This window comes from Lacerta agilis, chromosome 1, assembly GCF_009819535.1.
Source record: "Lacerta agilis isolate rLacAgi1 chromosome 1, rLacAgi1.pri, whole genome shotgun sequence".
Lineage (NCBI taxonomy): Eukaryota > Metazoa > Chordata > Lepidosauria > Squamata > Lacertidae > Lacerta > Lacerta agilis.
Genome location: NC_046312.1, coordinates 103,821,169 through 103,842,272, shown reverse-complemented (window position 1 = coordinate 103,842,272; position 21,104 = coordinate 103,821,169). Strand labels below are relative to the sequence as shown.

At 41.3% G+C, this 21,104-nt stretch overlaps 1 protein-coding gene across 5 annotated transcripts in view; it reads right to left on the bottom strand.

Moving 5' to 3' along the window:
- The window catches only part of TANC1 (tetratricopeptide repeat, ankyrin repeat and coiled-coil containing 1), a 122,525-nt gene that overhangs the window by 36,081 nt on the left and 65,340 nt on the right, over positions 1-21,104 (bottom strand). For 4 of the 5 annotated variants that reach the window (XM_033165437.1, XM_033165454.1, XM_033165445.1 and 1 more), the window contains one exon: positions 8,020-8,124. The exons of the other annotated variant lie outside the window; for it this stretch is intronic. In XM_033165437.1, the coding sequence (XP_033021328.1) occupies positions 8,020-8,124 (105 nt within the window). The remainder of the gene's footprint in view (positions 1-8,019; positions 8,125-21,104) is intronic. 5 annotated transcript variants of the gene reach the window in all.

Below are 21,104 nucleotides of genomic sequence, written 5' to 3'. Positions count from 1 at the left end.
AGAGAGAAACAATGAAATGGATTATCAGGGGATATAATACTAAAGTTTTAAAACCTACAACACAATCCTGCCACCGTGGAGCTCCTTTAGGTCCCGCTGATTGCAAGGGAGACGGGTCAGCACACATTTAACTTTCTCATTGAAATCAAAGGTTCAAATGTGATGTGGCATGTGAAATGAAATCTGGTTCTCCAGTTATTCTCTTTTAAATTAAAAAAATTAGAGCAGGGCTGCTTCCAAGATATGGGAAATGGTGCTTGAGAAACTTATGTTCACTTGGAGATCTTGAACTAAAGCATGCAGGTAACACATACTATTTGGTTAGGGCAGTGGTTCTTAATTGGTGGTCTGTGGACCCCAGGGGGTCTGTGGAATCCACCCAGGGGGCCTGTGGCACATACTCTGCCAACAGTCTGGGACACTCTGCGAACATCACACAAGAACACAGCTCCCCCAAATACACAAGATTGCGGCACCCAAAAGTGTGTGGTTTTGGGCAACGTACTCTTGCGTGTGTCTGGTGACTCTCCCGGAAGACACTCATCCTGGTTTTGAGTTGGGACATGTTGGAGGGTATAGTGGCACCATTCACATAACAAAACCTACAACAGAGATATCAATGTTTTCAAAAGTAGGGGGTCCATGGCTTAAAAGCAGGGGGTCTGGCTAATTGGGAACCAGTGGAATAGGGGATGAATATGACAAGTGCCTAAATAATACCTACAAAAAACAAAAACAAAAACATTCCACATACAAATAGCAGGATAATTTAGATAGAATACATAGCATGGGAAGAACAGGTAAAAATACCTCCTCCTCCAGTCCCATTTTCTACAAGGCTATTATTAATACGTTTAAAAATGAAACACCTGGGATCCATTCACAAATCTGCCATATTGCATCTAGTTTGTCCCTCAATATGCTTTTCTCTGGATGATTTTCAGAAAGCTATGAAATAGTACAATCTCAGGAAAATGTCAGGAAAATGTATCAGTTCCTATACGGTATTAATTTTACTGTTGTTTATGTCTCCTGTGCAACCAATTATCTCCCAACTTTTCTGCTTTTTTGTTGCGTCATATGCTACTTTTGTTGTTACTCTTATAGTTATTGAAAATTCAATAACTTATTTTAAATTGTAAGCTGACCCGAGAACTTTTTGTTATAGGGTAGCCAATATAAATAAATAATATTGTTCTTTCGTTAGTGCCTTTCCCCTTCCACTTATTTGCAGGTGGGGGCACCTCAAGGAAGACTCAGAGATAATAATAAAAAAGTAGGAACGCCAGTTTTTAAGAACCTGTAGCAAAGAACAGAGGTGCCCTTTAATAGACAAGTTGAACTGCAAATGCATTTCAACAACTGGCTCAGAAGGAATTACCGAAACACAATTCCACTAGCTTGTAGCAGACAAGACATCTGCTTAATCTTGAGCTGAACTAACAAACAGCCGGGGTCTTTGATAGAAAAGATTTAAGTGTTTTTCCCCCCAATATCCTTCAAATGATGAAAACAACTCTGTATTACTCTTCCAATGAGGTCTTCCGTTTAGAGATTTGTTTTCACGGCATCTAATCCTTAAAAGAAAGTAATCTGCCATTCCTTAATGTGACTGTGATAGGGGATATTTGCAAGGGAACTATCATTCAAGTATCATTTATCTATTAAAGTTATTTGGTTCATACAAATAGCGGTAGCTGGCAGTACATTACTCTTAGCAAATTCTCATCCACTTGTCTTCAAGAATATCTGAACAGCAGCAGTGTGTGTGTGTGTGTGTGAGAGAGAGAGAGAGAGAGAGAGAGAGAGAATCTGAATATGATACTTGAAATGTAATTTCCATATGCACTTTTAATAAGAGCTCTGCTATCTTCACAGATTTATAGCTGCTGGATATTCTGCAGTAATGACATTTCTAAGAAGAAAAGCTTGGGTTCACCTAAAAAGGCGATCGTGAATGATTATCCAGTATTACCTGGTAATTACACACAGAGGATGAGGTGAACTGGTAGCTCATTTTTACACTGCTATAACTTTGGTCTATTTGTAAATAAAGATCCAAGAGCTAGGGCATTTTATTCAACTTGAGTAATTGAAGATACCACAGACTAGTTTGTCAGAATTTCCATATCCAAGCTCTTTTCTTTCCCTCACCCCAGTTCAGGGGGTTGGATTAGATGACTACAGGAGTCCCATCCAACAATTCTATGAAATATTTATGTGAATGTACACAACCTGCACAGAGCAGGGCCTTTAGTGTTGTGGCACCCACTTGTGGAATTTCCTCTCAGCTGACATCAGACATGTGTCGTCATGCTAAAAACTTTTATTTCCCCAAGCATTCCTAGGCTGGTGATCTAGTCACATTTTACTTCAAGTCACTGTCATTTCCGGCAGTTTTAAATTGCATTCGAAATAACTCATTGTTTACATTGTTGGTTTTTGTATTTGTTTTACAAACCTTTATGATTAAGTACTCTATTACTACTGAAAAAATAAAATAGCATCTATATCTAAACACACACACATAGAATTGGCAACCCTTATTTTGGTAACGTGTTTATTACCACCAGGAGCGGAAAGATATCTCTGTGGACTTCTATAAAACTGTCAGTCATAAACTGAACAAACAAGCACTTTCCCTTTCTTTGTGATGGTAAAAACGCTAGTAAAAAGGGGAGGTTGCTGTCTACAGTCTTAGCTGTAAGAGCAGCTGTCAAGTCATCCACAAAAAAAATCATTTTATAATCAAGATGCTTCGATTCAAAAGCGTCACTCTAAATGGATGTTTCCCAACATTGGGAAGATGGATTCCAGGGTTTCTGCTACAGATGAAACAGTCGAGTGGAGCATTCTTATTGTATTCTTCAAACACACACACAAACTACAATACTACAGATGTTTACCTGGAGAAAGCCTTATTGAATTGGGGGGGGGGATTCTGAATGAACATGAAAAGCAGGATTGTGCTGTAAATCATTCTGGGTTTGGGCTAGGTGCTGTTATAATTCCCTAGAGATCTTGTTCAGGAGGAAGCTCATTTGCATTTGTTTGGGAACCACAAGCATGTATGGTAGGCAAGGGAAATTGCATGAGCCTTTATATGTATTATTTACCTTCATAGAATAATAAAAATGTAGAGTTGGAATCAGGGTCTTCTAAATCCAATCTTTTGACCAATGTGGGGCTCAAACCCACCACCCTGAGATTTGTGAGTCTCATGCTCTACCAACTGAGCTATCCCTGGCTGGCCCTGCGTCCCCCCAGAAAAAAAGCACTGCTTAATACTATGATAAGCCTAATTCCAGAGACAAAAAGGACATGGCAGCGGAGCAGCTAAGGAGTTCCTTGTAACCCTGAGCTGATGTTCATGCATGTTTCTCATTTCTCCCTATAAGTACTAACAGCAAACTATTTCACCAGACTACAATCCACACCCAAATAAGCTTCCATTTGGGAATTATTAGGTTAGACTATTGAACAAAATTAATGTACAGAGGATGTTGGAACTGAAGCCTTTTAAGTATTTGAAATTTCAGATATTCAAAATACACATATAGGAATCCTCACTATATAAGAAATTGATACCTCCAACAGGATGTGGAAGAACAGAAACTACAGTTCTGTTTGTTACTTTCCAAGAGCACTAACCCTTTGGGAATTCCTCCACCAACTAAGCAGAGAGGTCCAAGAAATTGCTTTCAAAGCCAACAGTAGTAAACAACTAAAGAGCACTTAAAAAAGAAAAGTAAACTTCTTGAGTTTAAAAAATGTTCAATACACATAAGTGATTATCTTAAACCGAGCTCAAAACATGAAACAGATGCTGTCACCACATTAAGAGTCAAATTCAACATTTATACTGGAGATTTCTATATAAACAATTGAAAACAATGTGATTTAATGCCTTCAGATACATTACTGGAGTAGTTAAAGAGTTCACACAATACACTCTTGCCCAAGTGAGCAGTCCCAACTTTCCCTACACACACATATGATGACAATGGTGCTGCATTATGAAAGCCAGTGCATCGTAATGGTTAAGAGTGTTGGACTATGACTTGGGAGACCAGGGTTCGGATCCCCACTCAGCCACGAAACTCACTGGGTGACCTTGGGCCAGTCACTATCTCTTAGCCAACCTACCCCACAGGGTTGTTGTAAGGATGAAATGGGGAGGAGGAGAACCATCCTTGGAAGATGAAGGTGGTATATAAATGTAATAAGTAAAATAATAATAACAACAACAACAACAACAACAACAACAACAACAACAATACCCTGCCCATCTGGCTGGGTTTCCCCAGCCACTCTGGGTGGCTTCTAGTACATATAAAAACATAACAAAATGGCAGACATTAAAAACTTCCCAATACAGGGCTGCTTTCAGATGTCTTCTAAAAGTTGTGTACTTCTTTATCTCCTTGACATCTGATGGGAGGGCATTCCACTTGGCAGGCGCCACCACCGAGAAGGCCCTCTCTGCCTGGTTCCCTGTAACTTCACCTCTTGCAGTGAGGGAACTGCCAGAAGGCCCTCGGAGGACCTTAGAGATGGGCTGAACAATGGAGGTGGAGACGCTCCTTCAGATATACTGGGCCAAGGCCGTTTAGGGCTTTAAAGGGAAGCAGCAACACTTTGAATTGTGCTTGGAAACATACTGGGAGCCAGTGAAGATCTTTCAGGACCACTGTTACTATAGTCCCAGTGGCCACTCCCAGTCACCAGTCCACGGGCCGCATTATAGATTAGTTGTAGTTTCCAAGTCACCTTCAAAGGTAGCCCCAAGTAGAGCACACTGCAGTTATCCATGTGATTATGGATATGGCCATCAACACCATTCTGGAAGGGTTTTGCATTACAGAAGTAGAAATTCTCCTAGCTTTTTTGACATCTGGCTCTCCCATCACTGTATCCCATGCAAGATGACCACAATGTGTGAGGATGCCAACAGTTTGTAGATCCACATGCCCCCCCATACAGCTAAAAAAAGAGGTACAGTATGAATGAACCAAGAAACTACTAAACATCAATTTGGTTCTCAGTATAAATATTAATATTTACCTAACCTGGAAGTCAGAAAAATCTACTTTCTTGTGGCAGAAACATAGAAACTCTTAATGTGTGATATCAGTGTGATGTACTGGGAGAAATGGGCCCCCTTCCCCCTGTTGCTAGTCATGTATTTGTGATCACTGCCACATCTTTCCAGTTATCTTTTAGTGCAGGGTATCCGTTCCATGTTCCTGTTGTATTATTAAAAATACAGATAAAAAGTTGAACAGCTTAAAAGAGAAATCTACACATTTCACTTCTTGCTCCTGCAAGAAAACAATCATGTCATTTAGATACCAAAGGAAGCCAAAGCTACTCCACAAGAAGCGACTTTTTAAGCCAATGTTTCTATTCACTCCCACACAACCACACTCAGCCTGCAGAGACAGCCATTTGAACCTCACACTCTGATCAGCAACCATACAGCAAACACAGAGAACATAGCCTGCCAACAATTAGAAACCAGGGTGACACTTTTCTTGACAGATGCACAAGGCACAACAGTCTTTTTGCCTTTATTGGCCTCTGTGGAAAGGGAAAATAAAATGTGGGCTTTGGTAGCAGACAGAAGGGCCTCGAGTACATACTCTACCTCATTAAGAGGATACTATAGCCTCTTCCAGCCTTTTCACACAATTGTAATTACGAGGAGGAGGAGGAGGAGGAGGAGGAGGAGGAGGAAGAAGAAGAAGAAGAAGAAGAAGAAGAAGAAGAAGAAGAAGAAGAAGAAGAAGAAGAAGAAGGAGGAGGAGGAGGAGGAGGAGGAGGAGGAGGAGGAGGAAGAAGAAGAAGAAGAAGAAGAAGAAGAAGAAGAAGAAGAAGAAGAAGGAGGAGGAGGAGGAGGAGGAGGAGGAGGAGGTGGTGGGATAGCGGCTGCAGATCCTGTCCCCACCAGGCAAGGTTGGACTTACCATAAGGCAGAGTGAGGCACCTGCTGTAGGCAATATACCGGTATGTCCCACCTAACTGGCTCCTACTGCCCTCAGGTACAGCGGAGGATGCTGTCAAAGTAGCATTCAATTGCCCGCCTGGCTGACATTTGTACATGGAATCTCTTGTTCCTGTCACTCTGCTGATCGTCCACAGTGGGTGGGGAACATCTCACAAGGGAAGCCTGCAATTTGGACATGGGTTTTCCCCCGATCGGGAGATCCTACGTGCTTGCAGCAAGGTCCCCTTTAGAGAGGTCTCTTCTGCCAATGAAGGTAAGGAACCTGTAGAAGGAATGCCTGGAAAGAACTTGTGCGCACATTACATCACCTTTGAAATTTGATGTATGCCATGAAGGAGTAAGCTGTGGCCTTGCTGCTTGTCTGCCACATGCCACAGCACCCATACAAATGGTTGCTGCTGTGCCAAAAAATACCACTTATTGATACATCTGCCATCTCATCTGTTTGCTTGAATCCATTCAGTAAGGATCTCCCTTAAAAATTAGAAATAATCTACTCCTTTCCTTCTGAGAATGTTGATTACTGTGAAATAATCAGCTTTGTAGCCAAACAAGAACTATTTATTCACATGAACTCTATACCTAGAAATGTCATTTATTTTACGATTATACTTAGGATACTGGTGGCAAGTCTCCTTTAGTCAGAAAGGGCATAAAACGTTAGACAATTAGTTTCTTTACCATCTCTGGTGTTATTGTTTTAATCATTGCAGCAATATAGTATGTGCAGGCTAATGGCAAAACGGCAGTGAAATTTGCTGCCATATGGGAGTGAGAGGATGGAGACTTAAGCCACCCAAACCAGTGAACAATGATCAGTATCTCAGGATTTATAACCTCTCTAGCTCAGAAAACCTAGATCCACTTTGCTGAAGAGAGAGTTACTAATCAGTGGGTCATGAGAGGTGATGGGTGTATAAAGCACCCCTATGCAGATACAAAATACAACCTTTCCACCGCAAAAAGGGGGCTTCCCAATTAAACAACAAAACTGTAGCAATATTTGACTGTCAATCCATCATGACCAGCATGCACATGTCTGAAGAAAATAACTGAGTGAAAATAAAATGTTGGAGGAAGAAACCATCCATACATCTTGCATATTGTCAAGTGTTCAGCCTCCTTCAATTTGAAACCTACGAGAGATGGAACATACTTGAACTTGTTGCTTTGGAATTTTGGGGGGGGGAATAAAACTGAAGAAAGACACAGAATTTAAGCTACAGGTGTTAGACTGGCCTGTAGAAGAAATAGTGCCATACATTTTTGTGTATATCTGAATCAAGATATACCAGGAAGGAATATTCCTAGAAACTTTCTGCACCTCCAATAAGAAGAGATGGTGAGAACTCAGGTCTTAAATTGAAAGCACAAGAAAAACAAGGGAATATCCAATTTAACTTGATGTTATAGGTTGTTTCTGTTGGTGTCAATTAGGCTGTAAATCTAAAACATCACAGTGAATATGAAATCCTCATTATTATACAAATACTTACACAGCATGTTGATTGTCATTTTGCCCTGACATTCACTGAAACTGCACTTTGTTATGTGGTAGTCAAATTTAATGAACTAGGAACTTTTCAAGAATACCAATTAACTCCAGGGTCGGGCTGCTACCAGCTTTGCCAACACAGTCATCTATTGTTATTGCTGTCTGATTTAGCAAGCATTTTAACGGCAGTGGCAAGACACAGCACTTCAACATGGCATCAGCATAACACACTCCGTTGTTAAAACTTGAAAGCAAGTCCAGAAACGGAATTCAAACAGGCCTCTCACATTAAAAGTGACCCGCAACTCTCACACTTAATTTTGCTTGAAGACTGTGTATTCATCGTTCAAGAATTTTAGACTGCTAGACATGGCACATAACGAACCTATCACAAGATCTGCAAAGCCAAGATCTGCACAAAGGACTCAGTTCTTACTTGTTTTTGTAGCCGCTTCGCTTTCAAGTCAAAGTCCAGTCATTAAGTCGAAAGGAAAGCACTCCGAACACACATGCTTACCATTCTGGTTGGGATCTGTCGGCTCCAACACTTTCCTCGTTGGTACGGCGACTGCATCTCCTGGTATCCGGGGACTTTCTACATACTTGGGCTTCCTGATGGGACCTGAAATGCGGAAAGATCTCAAACTTGCCTTTTTCCCCACACAGAACACAAATTACAGAGGACCAGAACAACTCTAAAAGCAGAAATGCACGTTGCAGACGGAGACAATACACACACAACACATGCTATAATAAAGACAGTGAACTCTCGTACTTCCACTCTCGCTGTCTGTTGTCAGGGGGAAAAAGCAGCAACAGCAAGCTTTAGTCAGGCTCACTTTTTGGAATGTAAACTGTGCTGTGGAACAAAAGCAGTTTCCTTGCTGCGGTGCTCTTGAATCAGCCTCCAGCATATGTAAAGAGGGTGACTTTGACATGGTCAAAACTCGCACAGCTCTGGAGTTGGCCTCTCTAGGCAGAGCCTCTGTTTTTCTGCTTCAATTCGAAGATAACCCTGTTTACTAGTATAATCTTTGAAGCTGGGAGGCAAGGATTACAAAGCGGACAGCTTGCAACATTAACACTCTAAATACTCCAGTCCAGCAGCTTTATATTACTGAGTACAGTATTTTTACCCAAGCGAATGACGCACAACGTTGATTGTAAGACGGTGGGCAGGGCGGGAGGAAGAAAGGAGAGCGATATCTGTTCAGCTGCTAGCTCTTCAGTATTTTCAGTAGTAATAATAATAACAATAATAAACAGGGAGAGATTTTGCTAACTGATATCTAAAATCAAACATACTATGTAATTTATAAGCGTGTTGTTCACTTTTGAGGTTGGAGTAACTGTTCATCAAAGGAGTTCATCAAATGTAAGAGAATGAATTTAGTACTTTCATTCTACTATTTAAATTATTGATAGCCGTGTGCTTTGCTGAATGCAATTGCAGGAAACATTAAATGCACAACAGAATTTCTAGTCACCAAAACACCCCCCACAATGAGAACAATACTGCCATCTAAAGGTTCTTTAGAGAAACAGAAATTGCTTTTAAGTAAACCATGACTCTGCTTTGCTGGGCCGACACCAGGGCTAATACTGGTCTTAATGTAAAAGGTAAAGGTAAAGGGACCCCTGACCATCAGGTCCAGTCGTGTCCGACTCTGGGGTTGCGGCGCTCATCTCGCTTTATAGGCCAAGGGAGCCGGCGTTTGTCCGCAGACAGCTTCCGGGTCATGTGGCCAGCATGACAAAGCCGCTTCTGGCGAACCAGAGCAGCACACGGAAACGCCGTTTACCTTCCCGCTGGAGCGGTCCCTATTTATCTACTTGCACTTTGATGTGCTTTCGAACTGCTAGGTGGGCAGGAGCTGGGACCGAGCAACGGGAGCTCACCCCGTGGCAGGGATTCGAACCGCCGACCTTCTGATCAGCAAGCCCTAGACACTGTGGTTTAACCCACAGCGCCACCTGGGTACCTCAATGGTCTTAATGTACCACAGTTCTATTCACTCCCAGTAGCAGAGATGACAAGGAAACAAAAACCATTAGAAATAAGAGCCAACACAACTACAACCCCTCACACAAAATTCATGGCATCTCTACCACTACCCACCAATTTTGACATTTTAACACTGAAAATTTTCTACAGTACCGTGTGTTTTTTAAATAAAAAACAACAACAACACACAACCATAGACATAAGCAACAAACTGGGTTGCCATCGCCACATCACGGGTCTCTGTCACACTCCCTCACAAACATAAAACCCTCCAAGCATGCTGCCAAGAAGATCCACCTCACAGGAGACGACACAGTTGCTAGCAGACTTGCATGAAGAACCCACAGGAAGAGGCTCTGGATCTCAGTATGATACAGATGGTTCCATACAGGTAATATAGTTCAATATAGCTACACAGCATGCACGCGCACTTCTATCTCTCTGTGTGTGTGACGGAAAAAAGCATTTTCCCATGGAGAGCTACAAAGTTGTCTAAGGAAACAGGGCCTGACTTAGATATCGTGCTGCCTGAGGCAGGGACAAAATGGCAACTGCTCCCCATTCCTAACTGAACCTGGACCGCCACAGCACTTGAGACAGCAGGACAGTTTAGGGGACCCAGGACAGGCCATATAACACCCACAGAGGGGAATAGCCAGATTCCACATTCTCTGCCCTAGGTGATTGCCTAATGGTTGGGCCAATCTGAAAAGGAAGGATGCACATACCACAATAGTGGCTTACTGAAGGCCACGGAAAGCACTGGTAATTCAGTGGGAAAGGGCAGCACTATCAGGAACAAAATGCAGCCTCCACAAATCTAAGCTTGCCCTTTTAGAGGAACTGCTGGCAACAATAATTTTAAATGGGGATGAGGGTGGACCATGGGCAGATCCTCCCCCCCCCCCCGATTTTTATGGATTCTGCATTGAACTGCACTTTAAATGTGAAACTGAACCACCATACTCCATAACTGATTGGTTGTTATCATTTTATTATAATCAATAATATACATATTTGAAGAAACCAGAACCAAAATAGTAATTTTAGATGGAGAAAGGAGAGGTAGCAGAACTCTAACAAATGATCTCATACCACACAGCAACACCACTAAGCGCAAAGCCACAGAAGTACATGTATACGAAAAGAAACATAGGATGGAACTCTTGTAGGGTTCTAGCCTCACTCAGGTATTTGTCTGCAACAGTCCTGCCCTAGCACACTTGCTTCCATTTTGCCCAGGCTCCATTCATTCATTCATTAGGTTCCCATAGCTCTTAACTGTGCCAAAACAATTATCCAGCTGGTGTAACTTGTGGTTTAGATTGCTCTTGAAATAATAAAGACACCCCACTTTCCAGTAAACACTAGTAATAAAAAATTCAGCTGGCAAAGTTTGGAGAGCACTGCTTATCTTTATATGGCAAATGACGTATTACAGATCTGTGTGGAATTGTAAGACAAAAGATAAAATGGAAGTCAAAGGGTTTTATGAAGCACATTATAAATGTGTGTATGTATAAACAGAGGGGGGAAATAGGAGAGCTATACGTATAGCTAATTACTATAAATCACAAAGTGCCCTTTAACCATTTTAGGTATACAAAGGCATAATACTCCCAAGAACATTTGAGGAACATAAAACCAAACTGGGTTTAAGACAGAAGTGGATAAATTTATTAAAGCTACCTTGTTATTTTTATTATACTACCTTAGTTGTATAATTAGGAAGCTGTACGCCGGCTCCCTCGGCCAATAAAGCAAGATGAGCGCTGCAACCCCAGAGTCATCTGTGACTGGACCTAACGGTCAGGGGTCCCTTTACCTTTACCTTACCTTAGTTGTGGTTCACTGGATTCAGAAATCAACCACCCTCGTGAATATCACCTTATTCCTTCCACATCAGAAACTAGCAATGATCGGGAAATGTTAGATGGTAAAATAAAGGAGAAACAAATCTACCAGTGGTACACGGCATCTTATTGTTGGAACAAGAAATGATAAATGTTAAAAACGTGCACAAACTAAAGCTGCTGCCCTCCTCCTGCCCCCCGCCCCCCAAATGTCTGGTTCAATTGTTCAGAGATAAAGATATATGCAAATACTATAGCCCATACAATTGAACTAACAGTAGATTATAAACTTCCTCAGAGTCCACTGCTGATATTACTGCTGCTGATAGCATGTGTGGTGTTCGCTATTAAAACATTTATATCATGCCTTTCCCATTCAAAATGTTCCAGATCAAATCAGATAGAAATGAGTCAGGAATGCATCAAACCAAGCAACACAGCAGGTAATCAGGAGCATAATATTCAGCAGCGAGATTTAGGAACCAGTCACAACACAAGCTTGGAGGAATAAAAATGTTTCGGTTTTTCATCTAAAGGCTACAAGAGAAGGGGGTGGTTCTGATTTCACAGGACAAGGAGTTCCACAGCCTGAGAAAGTGGACAGACAAGAACTTATGGGAGGGGGACGGTGCTGTAAGTTACATGGTGCCAAGCTGTTTGTGGCTTTAAACAGATCATAAAATAAACTGGAAGTCAGTGTAGGTAGGAAAAACGAGTCACATGCTTCATATAAAACAGATTATTGTTATTATGTAATTTATGTTTACGTTTGGAATAAAATATGGTTTGTTTGTTTTTTTTAAAAAAAGACCCTGGTTAGAATTCTTGCTTCCAAATTTTGGACTAGCTTATGTTTCCAAACACTTTTTAAAGGCAGCTGCTTGCAAAGACGGTTAACAGTAATCCAATTCTTGAAGCAACTATGGCATGCTAGGTCTCACTTCTTGAGCAACAGCTGCAGCTGGCACACCAGCCTAAGTTGGGCAACAGCACTCCTAGTCACAGCGGCCACCCGGCCATCCAGAAACAAAGCTGGATCCAGGAGCATTGTCAAGTTGTGGGCTCAATTATTCAGAAGCAGTGAAACCATACCCAAACCAAACTGTATCCCCCATCCCCAGGAACAGTAATCTTGGGGCTCAGCACCATTCGTAAAGATAAAGCACTTTATCTGTGATGCCACATGGCGCTGTAGAGTCCTGTCTTTCACCAACGGGATTTCCCTGTATGAAGTTTACAAGGCGTTTAACTGAATCACATTTTTTGAAGCATCTAGATCCAACCTCACTCACTTGAAGCATCTGTTTTGCCCTGATTAAGTCTCAGTTTGCTGGCTCACATCCAGTCCACTACCAATTCTAACCACCACTGCAAGACCTTGGGTGCCTTTCTTGAATATGTAGGAAATGAGATGTAAAAGTTGGGTGTTGATGATGACACCGCACTTCAAAATCCCTAGTCAATCCCCTCCTCCCAGCAGTTTCTTATAGGTGTGCAGGAGACAAGATGGAATGTTGTGGGGCGTTATAGGTCAGAGATCATGGTGCCAAGAAATAGACCCTCTAGTGTCACCGTCTCAAAAGTGTCTCTAAAGGAAAGACTAAGTCTATACAAAACAGAACCTCTCACCAAGTCCCATTGTGCCCAGACAGTCCAGAAGGATAACACTAGTCATTAGTTTCAAAAGCTCCCGACGAGTGCCGCAGAACCAACAGGGACTTCATCCAGTTCATTGTGTGGCTCATCCACAAGTTCCACTAAGATTATCTTCATCCCATGACCAAGTTGGAATGAGGCTGGGCCAAAAGTTCTCGGGGGGGGGGGCATTTTAGCTAAATCAGGGCCTACCTGCCCCCCACTACCCTCTGTTTTGCAGCTGTGGTGCTTTGCCTGGTAGCCAGTGGCTGTTGCAGCTCAAACAGCATGGTGATCATTATTTGGGATGTGGAAGCAAAATTACCTGGTGGCTGCAGCACCCTTACAGGTAAAGCAGGGACTGCTATTCCCTCCCTTCCTCCACCCCTGAATGTTCCTTATTACATGGTGGCAATACTTTTGGAATTGGTACCGCTGTGGTGGGAAGGTAAACAGCATTTCCGTGCGCTCTGGTTTCCGTCACATTGTTCCGTTGCGCCAGAAGTGGTTTAGTCATGCTAGCCACATGACCCGGAAAGCTGTCTGTGGACAAATGCCGGCTCCCTCGCCTGAAAGCAATATGAGCGCTGCAAACCCATAGTTGCCTTTGACTGGACTTAACCATCCAGGGGTCCTTTACCTTTCATTGTAGTTATTTGCCGCATCGTGCTAAATAATCCCTTCCTAAACCAGACTGACTATATCTGTTACTCCCTGCTCCCTTTAGCCTGTAGTCTATAGTTTGGCTCAAGAATTTAAGGACTGTCTTAAAAAACAGCCAATCATAAAATCAGGGTTCTAATATGTTGCACCATCAAAGGTTTGCCCTCTGTGGGTTGGAAGGCGACTGGAACAGTGAAGGGTAGAGGAGATATAGTTTATTTTCTCCCCCCTCATGTGTGTAAAGGTTGCAAGATATCTGAATTCCTGAAGAAGACTCTAGCATTCCATAAAGAAGTACTTAATATTCATAGTTCAGCTCGGGGGGAGGGGGGAACCAAATCCAAAACATAAAAGACAAGCTGGAATTAACCAAAGAGGATTTAAAAATTAAATAATCCATAATCCTCCTGTACTCTGAATTCATATTATACAGAACACTGTGTTCTTACATTCTTGTCTATGGCTTTAAAACACACACAGTGCATGGAGGTTTTATTATAACAATCTTCTCCTGCAGGAACTTAAATGTCACCCCCAAGGTGTAAAATAAAACAACTTTATTCTCTGGGTCAGCTTAGCAGTCAATACAGCTTTATTTTAAAAAGCGCCACCTCATATTTCTTACACAAGACACTAACTAGTCTAAACATAACAATTGCTTTTCTCCCCCCCCCCCCCCAAATGAAGAAGAAGGATCAATTTACAAAAATGTAAGGTGATGATGCTGGTCATTGATAATACCTGTCTGCTTTGATCTATACATTTTTTTTGAAGTTCTATAAAGTAGGCAAACTATTAACTCTCGTGCTCTCAACATACTAGTTCCCAAGATAAAGTGCTCAGATGATCTCAGAAAAAGGTTTCTTTGGATGAAAACTTTTGTATGTCTTGTTTATATTATGCTTCATGCTATATGTAAACATTTCCGTGTTTATCTGAGGGTCTGTTATTCCAGTTGTATTTTACAATGAGTCTATGAGAGGTATAAGTAAATAAATCTGACCTGCCTTGATATATCACTTCATCCAAGTAAATAACGTATCATTGAAAATATGAGCGTACCTCATCTTTATCTACCAGAATTAGTGGCTGCAAGATCCACAATACTGCATTCTAAGTTTTCCTCTTGAGTTTCAAAGACTGCAGAAACTAAAATATTCACGTAATTTGAACAAGCTTCCAGACTTCACGTTAGAATGCTCCTTGAGTTTGATGGTGTATTTTAAACATCCATCAATTTAATTTTACTTGATGTAGAAGAAAGAGCAGTCTGAGAAACATTAACAAGGAAGAATAGTCAGGGACTATGTGTGGGGGGGGGGGGGGCTTCAACATGTGGCAGGAACACTATGCCTGGCAATTTCCCAGTTGTACTCCTGGGACAAAACTTGAAGATGTTCTGTATTCTGAAATATTTTAGAGTACTTTTCTCCACATCAAATCCCAAGAGTGCCATTCATTTAGTAATTAAGTCAAAACACAGTAGCTGAGCTATCATCACCAACATTACTACAATTCAATCTTGGGTTTAAGAGATTTTCAGAAGCACGAGTTGGCTTTAAAGCGTTATTATTTTACAACGTCACTTTTTAAAAGTATGTTACTCATCGTTCTAAGAAGAAGAGATTTCATAAGAGACATATTCGGTGTTTTAACTTCAGGCATCTGGGAAGGCAGAAAGGAGAAACAAACCCACCCCTAGGGTGTTCGCATCTCTCATCAAACAACTGGCTGGTGTCCTCCTTCTAAACAGGTGGGTCAGAAGCTATGCAGGCCTGCTTCAAAGGGAAAACAGATCAGCAGGGGTATATACTGGGGCATATGACCCAGCATGCACTGTCCACTAGAATTCAGTGACCCAAGAGTCAAACTCCATGTGACAATACATTGTGTGAACATTTTCTCCAGGGCTAGATTGCAGGAAGCTACCATCCAGTTTGGAAGACTGTACTTTCCTTGCAGATGCTTCTATTATCTAATAGCATGCACAAAATGAGGGTTGGGAATCTTAAACCTAGGGGCCAAATGCAGCCCTCCATATATCTCTATCTGGCCACACCCTCTCTTCCCAGGCCACACCTCTCACTAGCTCTGCTTCACACTCTCAAGTGCTTTTGACTGGCTGCAATGTTTCTTTAAACTGAAATAACACCTCTTGGTTGTTTCCATGGAGAGAAATGGAGATGTGTGTGTGGAAACCTGTCACTGTTGTGTGGGTGGACTGTAGCCCACTCACAACCATTACCCTGTCCACCTTTTTCTCAGGCTTCACCCTGGATGGCTGTCAAGAAAGAATGCAGCCTTTAGCCTGAAAAAGCTTCCCAACTCTTGCAATAACCTAAAGTAGCTTTAGAAGTCATTGGAAACTGGCGATCAAGGAAGGACGCACAAAGCACTCGTGCCATTAACATTTGATGGAGAACGTCCTCAGAACAAGTTGCATGAGCAATTATCAGGTCTCCTTCAAGTTCCAGGTGTTCCAGATCTAGAACCAGAATGGAGAGACATGGGTATACATCCAAATGGGCCAGAAACAGGTATAAAGGGTGTTCGAAACAGTCAGGGATTGGGCTTCAAGGTAGCAATAGAGGATCATGAGGGGCACAGGCTAATGCATTGTCAAAAACAAAGCAGGGGTCAAGATCCAACAGAGGAGGAGCTTAGGTAGTTTGCTGCACAATCTGAGATTGCTACTTAGCTTTCAAAGTGGAAACTCAAACTCAGTATTATTATTGTTTCTGCTTATATTTTGCATATATGGAATAATTTGTATCGTATAGCTATTGGAGAATTTGTATGGCATTCTGTGGTTTAAAGCGAATGGCTTGTGTTTGTTTTCTTTAAATATTAATAACATTCTTCTTTAAAGAAAAACAAGCCTAATGCTAGAATTCATGGCAGGCAAGAAGTTGGAAATTTAGATATGCATTACCGCAGTAAGGGGAAAGGATTGTTTCATTTTCCCATCACTCAGTGTTAAGGGAACTGGGAAGATAACAGTACATTAAGAACGAATTTCTGCCTCAAGCATAGTCCTACTCTGGCTTACTGCATCCCTTCCAGTTCAGGCATTGACAACATGTTCCCCTCCTACATGATGAGTGTGCGATGCTGATGGTATTGTTTATATATGGGCCAGTTTCTTCAAGATAATAAATCAAGGTGAGCAAATAAGTATTGTGCTTCATTCTGCACAGTGAAATTATTTTGCCCTTGGGTTTACCCTTTGGTTGTATAAACAAAAGTTCAAGGATGAAAGCAAATCAAAGAGAGTTAATTTTGGGTTAAGCAACATATAAGGTTTGATTTCACCAGCTTCCAGCTGGTCTAGCTACACACAAAGCTTTTTAAGCAGATAAAACTTTTTACAGAAGTGCTCCTTTATTCTGTAATGCTAAAACTGTTTAAGTTAGCTGAGGCAATTAATGCCACATACGCACTATCGTATGTTTAATCTCCTGATGCAGATTACAATCCCCACCTTCATCCAAAAGCATACACTCTGTGAGCATGAAAGATTAAAAGATGTTAAGAGGCAAGTAATCTGCACTGAGATTTTTCAGTTGCGTATTTTCAGTATTTGGACATTCTGATGCAAAGAAAGATCAGTAAAGCAACTCTGCTTTGATCTTTGTACATTTTGCAATGCAATGAAAGACATGCAAAAAAGACAGGATTTTATAAGCATAAAAAACCAGCAGAGGGTGCTATTCGATACTTATTAGAACATGAATGAAAAGCAGCAGCAAGGCCTGTTTAGAATGAAAGCAACTCCAAAATGCACTCCCTCTAAAAATGCAAACCACATCCTTTCAAAAGACAATTGTTCTGGCCTATGTACGGCAAGTAATACTATAATTAGATACAGTACACAAGAACAATGATGGGCAACCATTTTAAAGCAGGATTACATTAATAAGCAAGAGATGGTGAAAAGGCAATTCTAAAAATTAAAGAGTTGTGATTCTGTCATTTGGAGTTGTGTAGCTTCCCTTTACATGTTTTTCATAGCTGCAGAAACAGAGGAAATGCAGTGCTGAGGTCACATTTTCCTTTAGTTTTTAAAAGCAGCCACTAGCATTCTCAAAAGAATGTATAAAAGCCGCACATACTTGGGGACTTCTCAAAAACAAAAAAAGCAACTGAGGAGGCCACACTCTCACAAATGAAAAACCAGAGATTTAAGAACAACGGAGCAGTAGTGAAGGGACCTGAATATACAAAAACTTTCAGAATCAGTCATTAAATTCCACCGCTCAACTAAAAAGTAAACGGATCATTATATCCCATGTGGGGTGTGATTTGCACACCATGGTAATCCAAACTATGGGTTCCCAGGTAGATAGCATGAATGTTCAGGTTCCTAGAGAGGAGCTTGCAGCTGCCTTGCTCCTTCTCACTCTTTTTTTTATTCTTGCTCCATGCTGAGCTCTGGTTTGGCTTAACTTGTCAGCAGAACCCTGATGCATGGTTAAGCTCTCTCCTCAGCTAACCATGAAATGGAACCAAGGAGCAAATTAGCTAAGAAATCCTCTTGCATTGTGCTTCACAGTGGAGACTTAGAAGTACTGTACTTAACTTTGACTTAATTAACAATGGGGCTTACTTCTGAACTCAGGTATAGAACTGCACTGAATCAGTAAAGATCCAAATTAGGATTAAGATAACCTTACCAACATGGTAAACTGGTCATGTGATACATGTTTGCTTGTGCATAGGAATTAATGCAAATAGGATGCAGACATTCTATCTGGTACAAAGACTAGGAGTTTTATCAAGTGGTAAGGTTTCTCCGCATTTTTCACTTACAAAGCAAACTGCCTGTTATTAATACTCCAATTCAGAGGAGACACTAAATGTGAAAGGTGTTCTATAAAGTACAGTTGTACCTTGGCTGTCGAATGGAATCTGTTCCGGAAGTCCATTCGACTTCCAAAAACATTCAGCCACCAAGGTGTGGCTGCTGATTGGCTGCAGGAGCTTCCTGCATGTAATTGGAAGCTGCATCAGATGTTCCAAAGAACATTTGCAAACTAGAACACTCACTTCCGGGTTTGCAGCGTTTGGGAGCCAAAACGTTTGAGTCACAAGGCGTTCAGGATCCAAAGTACAACTGTACTTAGCTTTATAGCTAGAGCAGTATTTTTAGGGACCACTCAGCTTCCTTGCTTTTTCCTCATGATTTTCGAACAAGTATTCAGGTTCTGTCTAGGCAGACAACAAGTTTTACAACTTCTCCACAACTTGTTTTTCTAAAGAAAAACTGGCAGCTTGTTTATTTAGACTGCTTGACAGGTACTACTTTCCGAAGAGTACACAGAGTGTCTAGTATATTATTTAATGTTTTAGAAAAGTTTCTAAGTTCTTGTTGTCCAGTCATGCCACATGTAAATATAGTCTGAAGCTCCTGGTGTCCCTTTCTTGGAAGATGAGTTGGGTAGCTACAAGAGACAAGTCTTCTCTGTGGCATCCTAGTTGTGGAATACCCTCCCCGGAGAGGCTCTTTTATGATATCTTTTAGGTGCCAACTTAAATACTATTATTCTCTTTGGGTTTTTTTCATGAGAGGTGGACATAGTATTTTTGCTATTTTGCTGTAGCTGGCTCAATTTCTATCTTACTTTAAAAAAAAACAAGTTGTTAATTTAAATGGCATTTTTAATGGATATCATTTGATTTTGTTGTAAGCCGTCCTAAAGGCCTTGCAGTAGAAAAGGAGGGGTTTGGATTTTTAAAAGAAGTATATCTTATGGCAACACTTAATAATGCAGATCCAAATATTTTGTAGATGAAATTCAGCAAGGTTCAGAGACTTCGCCTTTTCCCGGACTGTGAAAGTATATCCTCGTAAATTTAGCTACATGCACATGAGCAGTCCCTAATTGACAAAAAGGCTGTTAAGCCATGGAAACCCAAGTGCTAAAGGAAATATTTGCAGGGATAGGAACCTGTAACACCCTGCCCGTTATGTGGGCTAGATCTCTCATATCCTGTTTGATTGCAACACAGACCAGTACTCCAATAAAAGCAGAAACAATTTTATCTTACCCATGTGGGAAGAAAGGAAGAGTGAACACAACATCTTCCAAGCCAGCAAATGGACTTTATCTTCCAACCAAGCCCAGAATATTGCATACATTTTAGCCGGAAGAGTTGGCCAATAAGAAATGTTCAGTTTTGACTGAAGGCTTATGCACACATGCATGTCTAAAAAAAGAATATTCAAAAGCTCTTCTTTTCAGAGGTCTAATGCAGAAATAATTCTGTCAATAACATAAGCATCACAATAAGCTAAACTAGGTGCAATATTAAGTTGGGTGGGGAGACAGCATCAGGATTGTAGGAATTGGAACTGAGAGTTTAACTCCTTTTCTCCCTTCTAAAAATCCCACCCCCTAATCAGGACCACAGTGGGTAGAGGGGTGCAGTGAGCCCTGATGCAGCTTTCCCTCTCCCAGCTGCTACTCACATTTCTAAAAACATGCTCATGAATTTTGCCTTCTCTGGTTTGGCCTAAAAGAACAGGAAGCAGGCATGAACTCACACACTCCTTTCCCCTCTGTATTATGAATTCCCTCCTCCTTAACAGCAGTCCACTGAAGTCTGCAAACCCATTTGAATGGCTGGTTATAAACTACAGTGGTACCTTGGGTTACAGACGCTTCAGGTTACAGACTCTGTGGACCCAGAAATAGTACCTCGAGTTAAGAACTTTGCCTCAGGATGAGAACAGAAATCACGCACCAGCAGGAGGCCCTATTAGCTAAAGTGGTAAGAACAGGTTAAGAACAGTTTCAGGTTAAGAACGGACCTCCAGAACTAATTAAGTTCTTAACCCGAGGTACCACTGTAATCTACTTTAAATTATTATTCTTCAGAAAGAATTGTGTATTATGCTATAAGTGCAGGCAATGTAACCGTCCAACATTTTGACTTCACCCCCAAAGGCACACTCCTCCATAGTCTCCCGAGACAGACGGATGCAAACATTGAACTCAAAGTGAGCAAATTAAAATACTACATAAATAAGATGGCATCTTACCCAAATTATTATATGTTTTTAAAAGACAAACATTATATTTAACTCGTAAAATATACAAGATGAGACTCCAACGTTGCACCAGTGGACCTCATAGAACTTGTCTTTCTCCTCCTTCCCCAACCTCCATGTCCCCAAATCTGCTCCAGAGGGTACCCCAACCCTCTGGAGCATATTTTTGGGATGCAAGGGGGTTGCGGGGGAGGAGCAGAGGAAGGGTAGGTGCAGTTCGCACAAGTGGAGGTATGTGGTGCAAATGGAACATCACAACCAAATAATATCTCTAGTATTTTATTATGGCCTAAATATAACACAGTCAGGCATACTAAAACTCATTGCTTTAAATGAGTTTAACAAGCTTACCTCTGTGCTGGATTTAGGCCAATAAAATTAAGAGAATTAACACT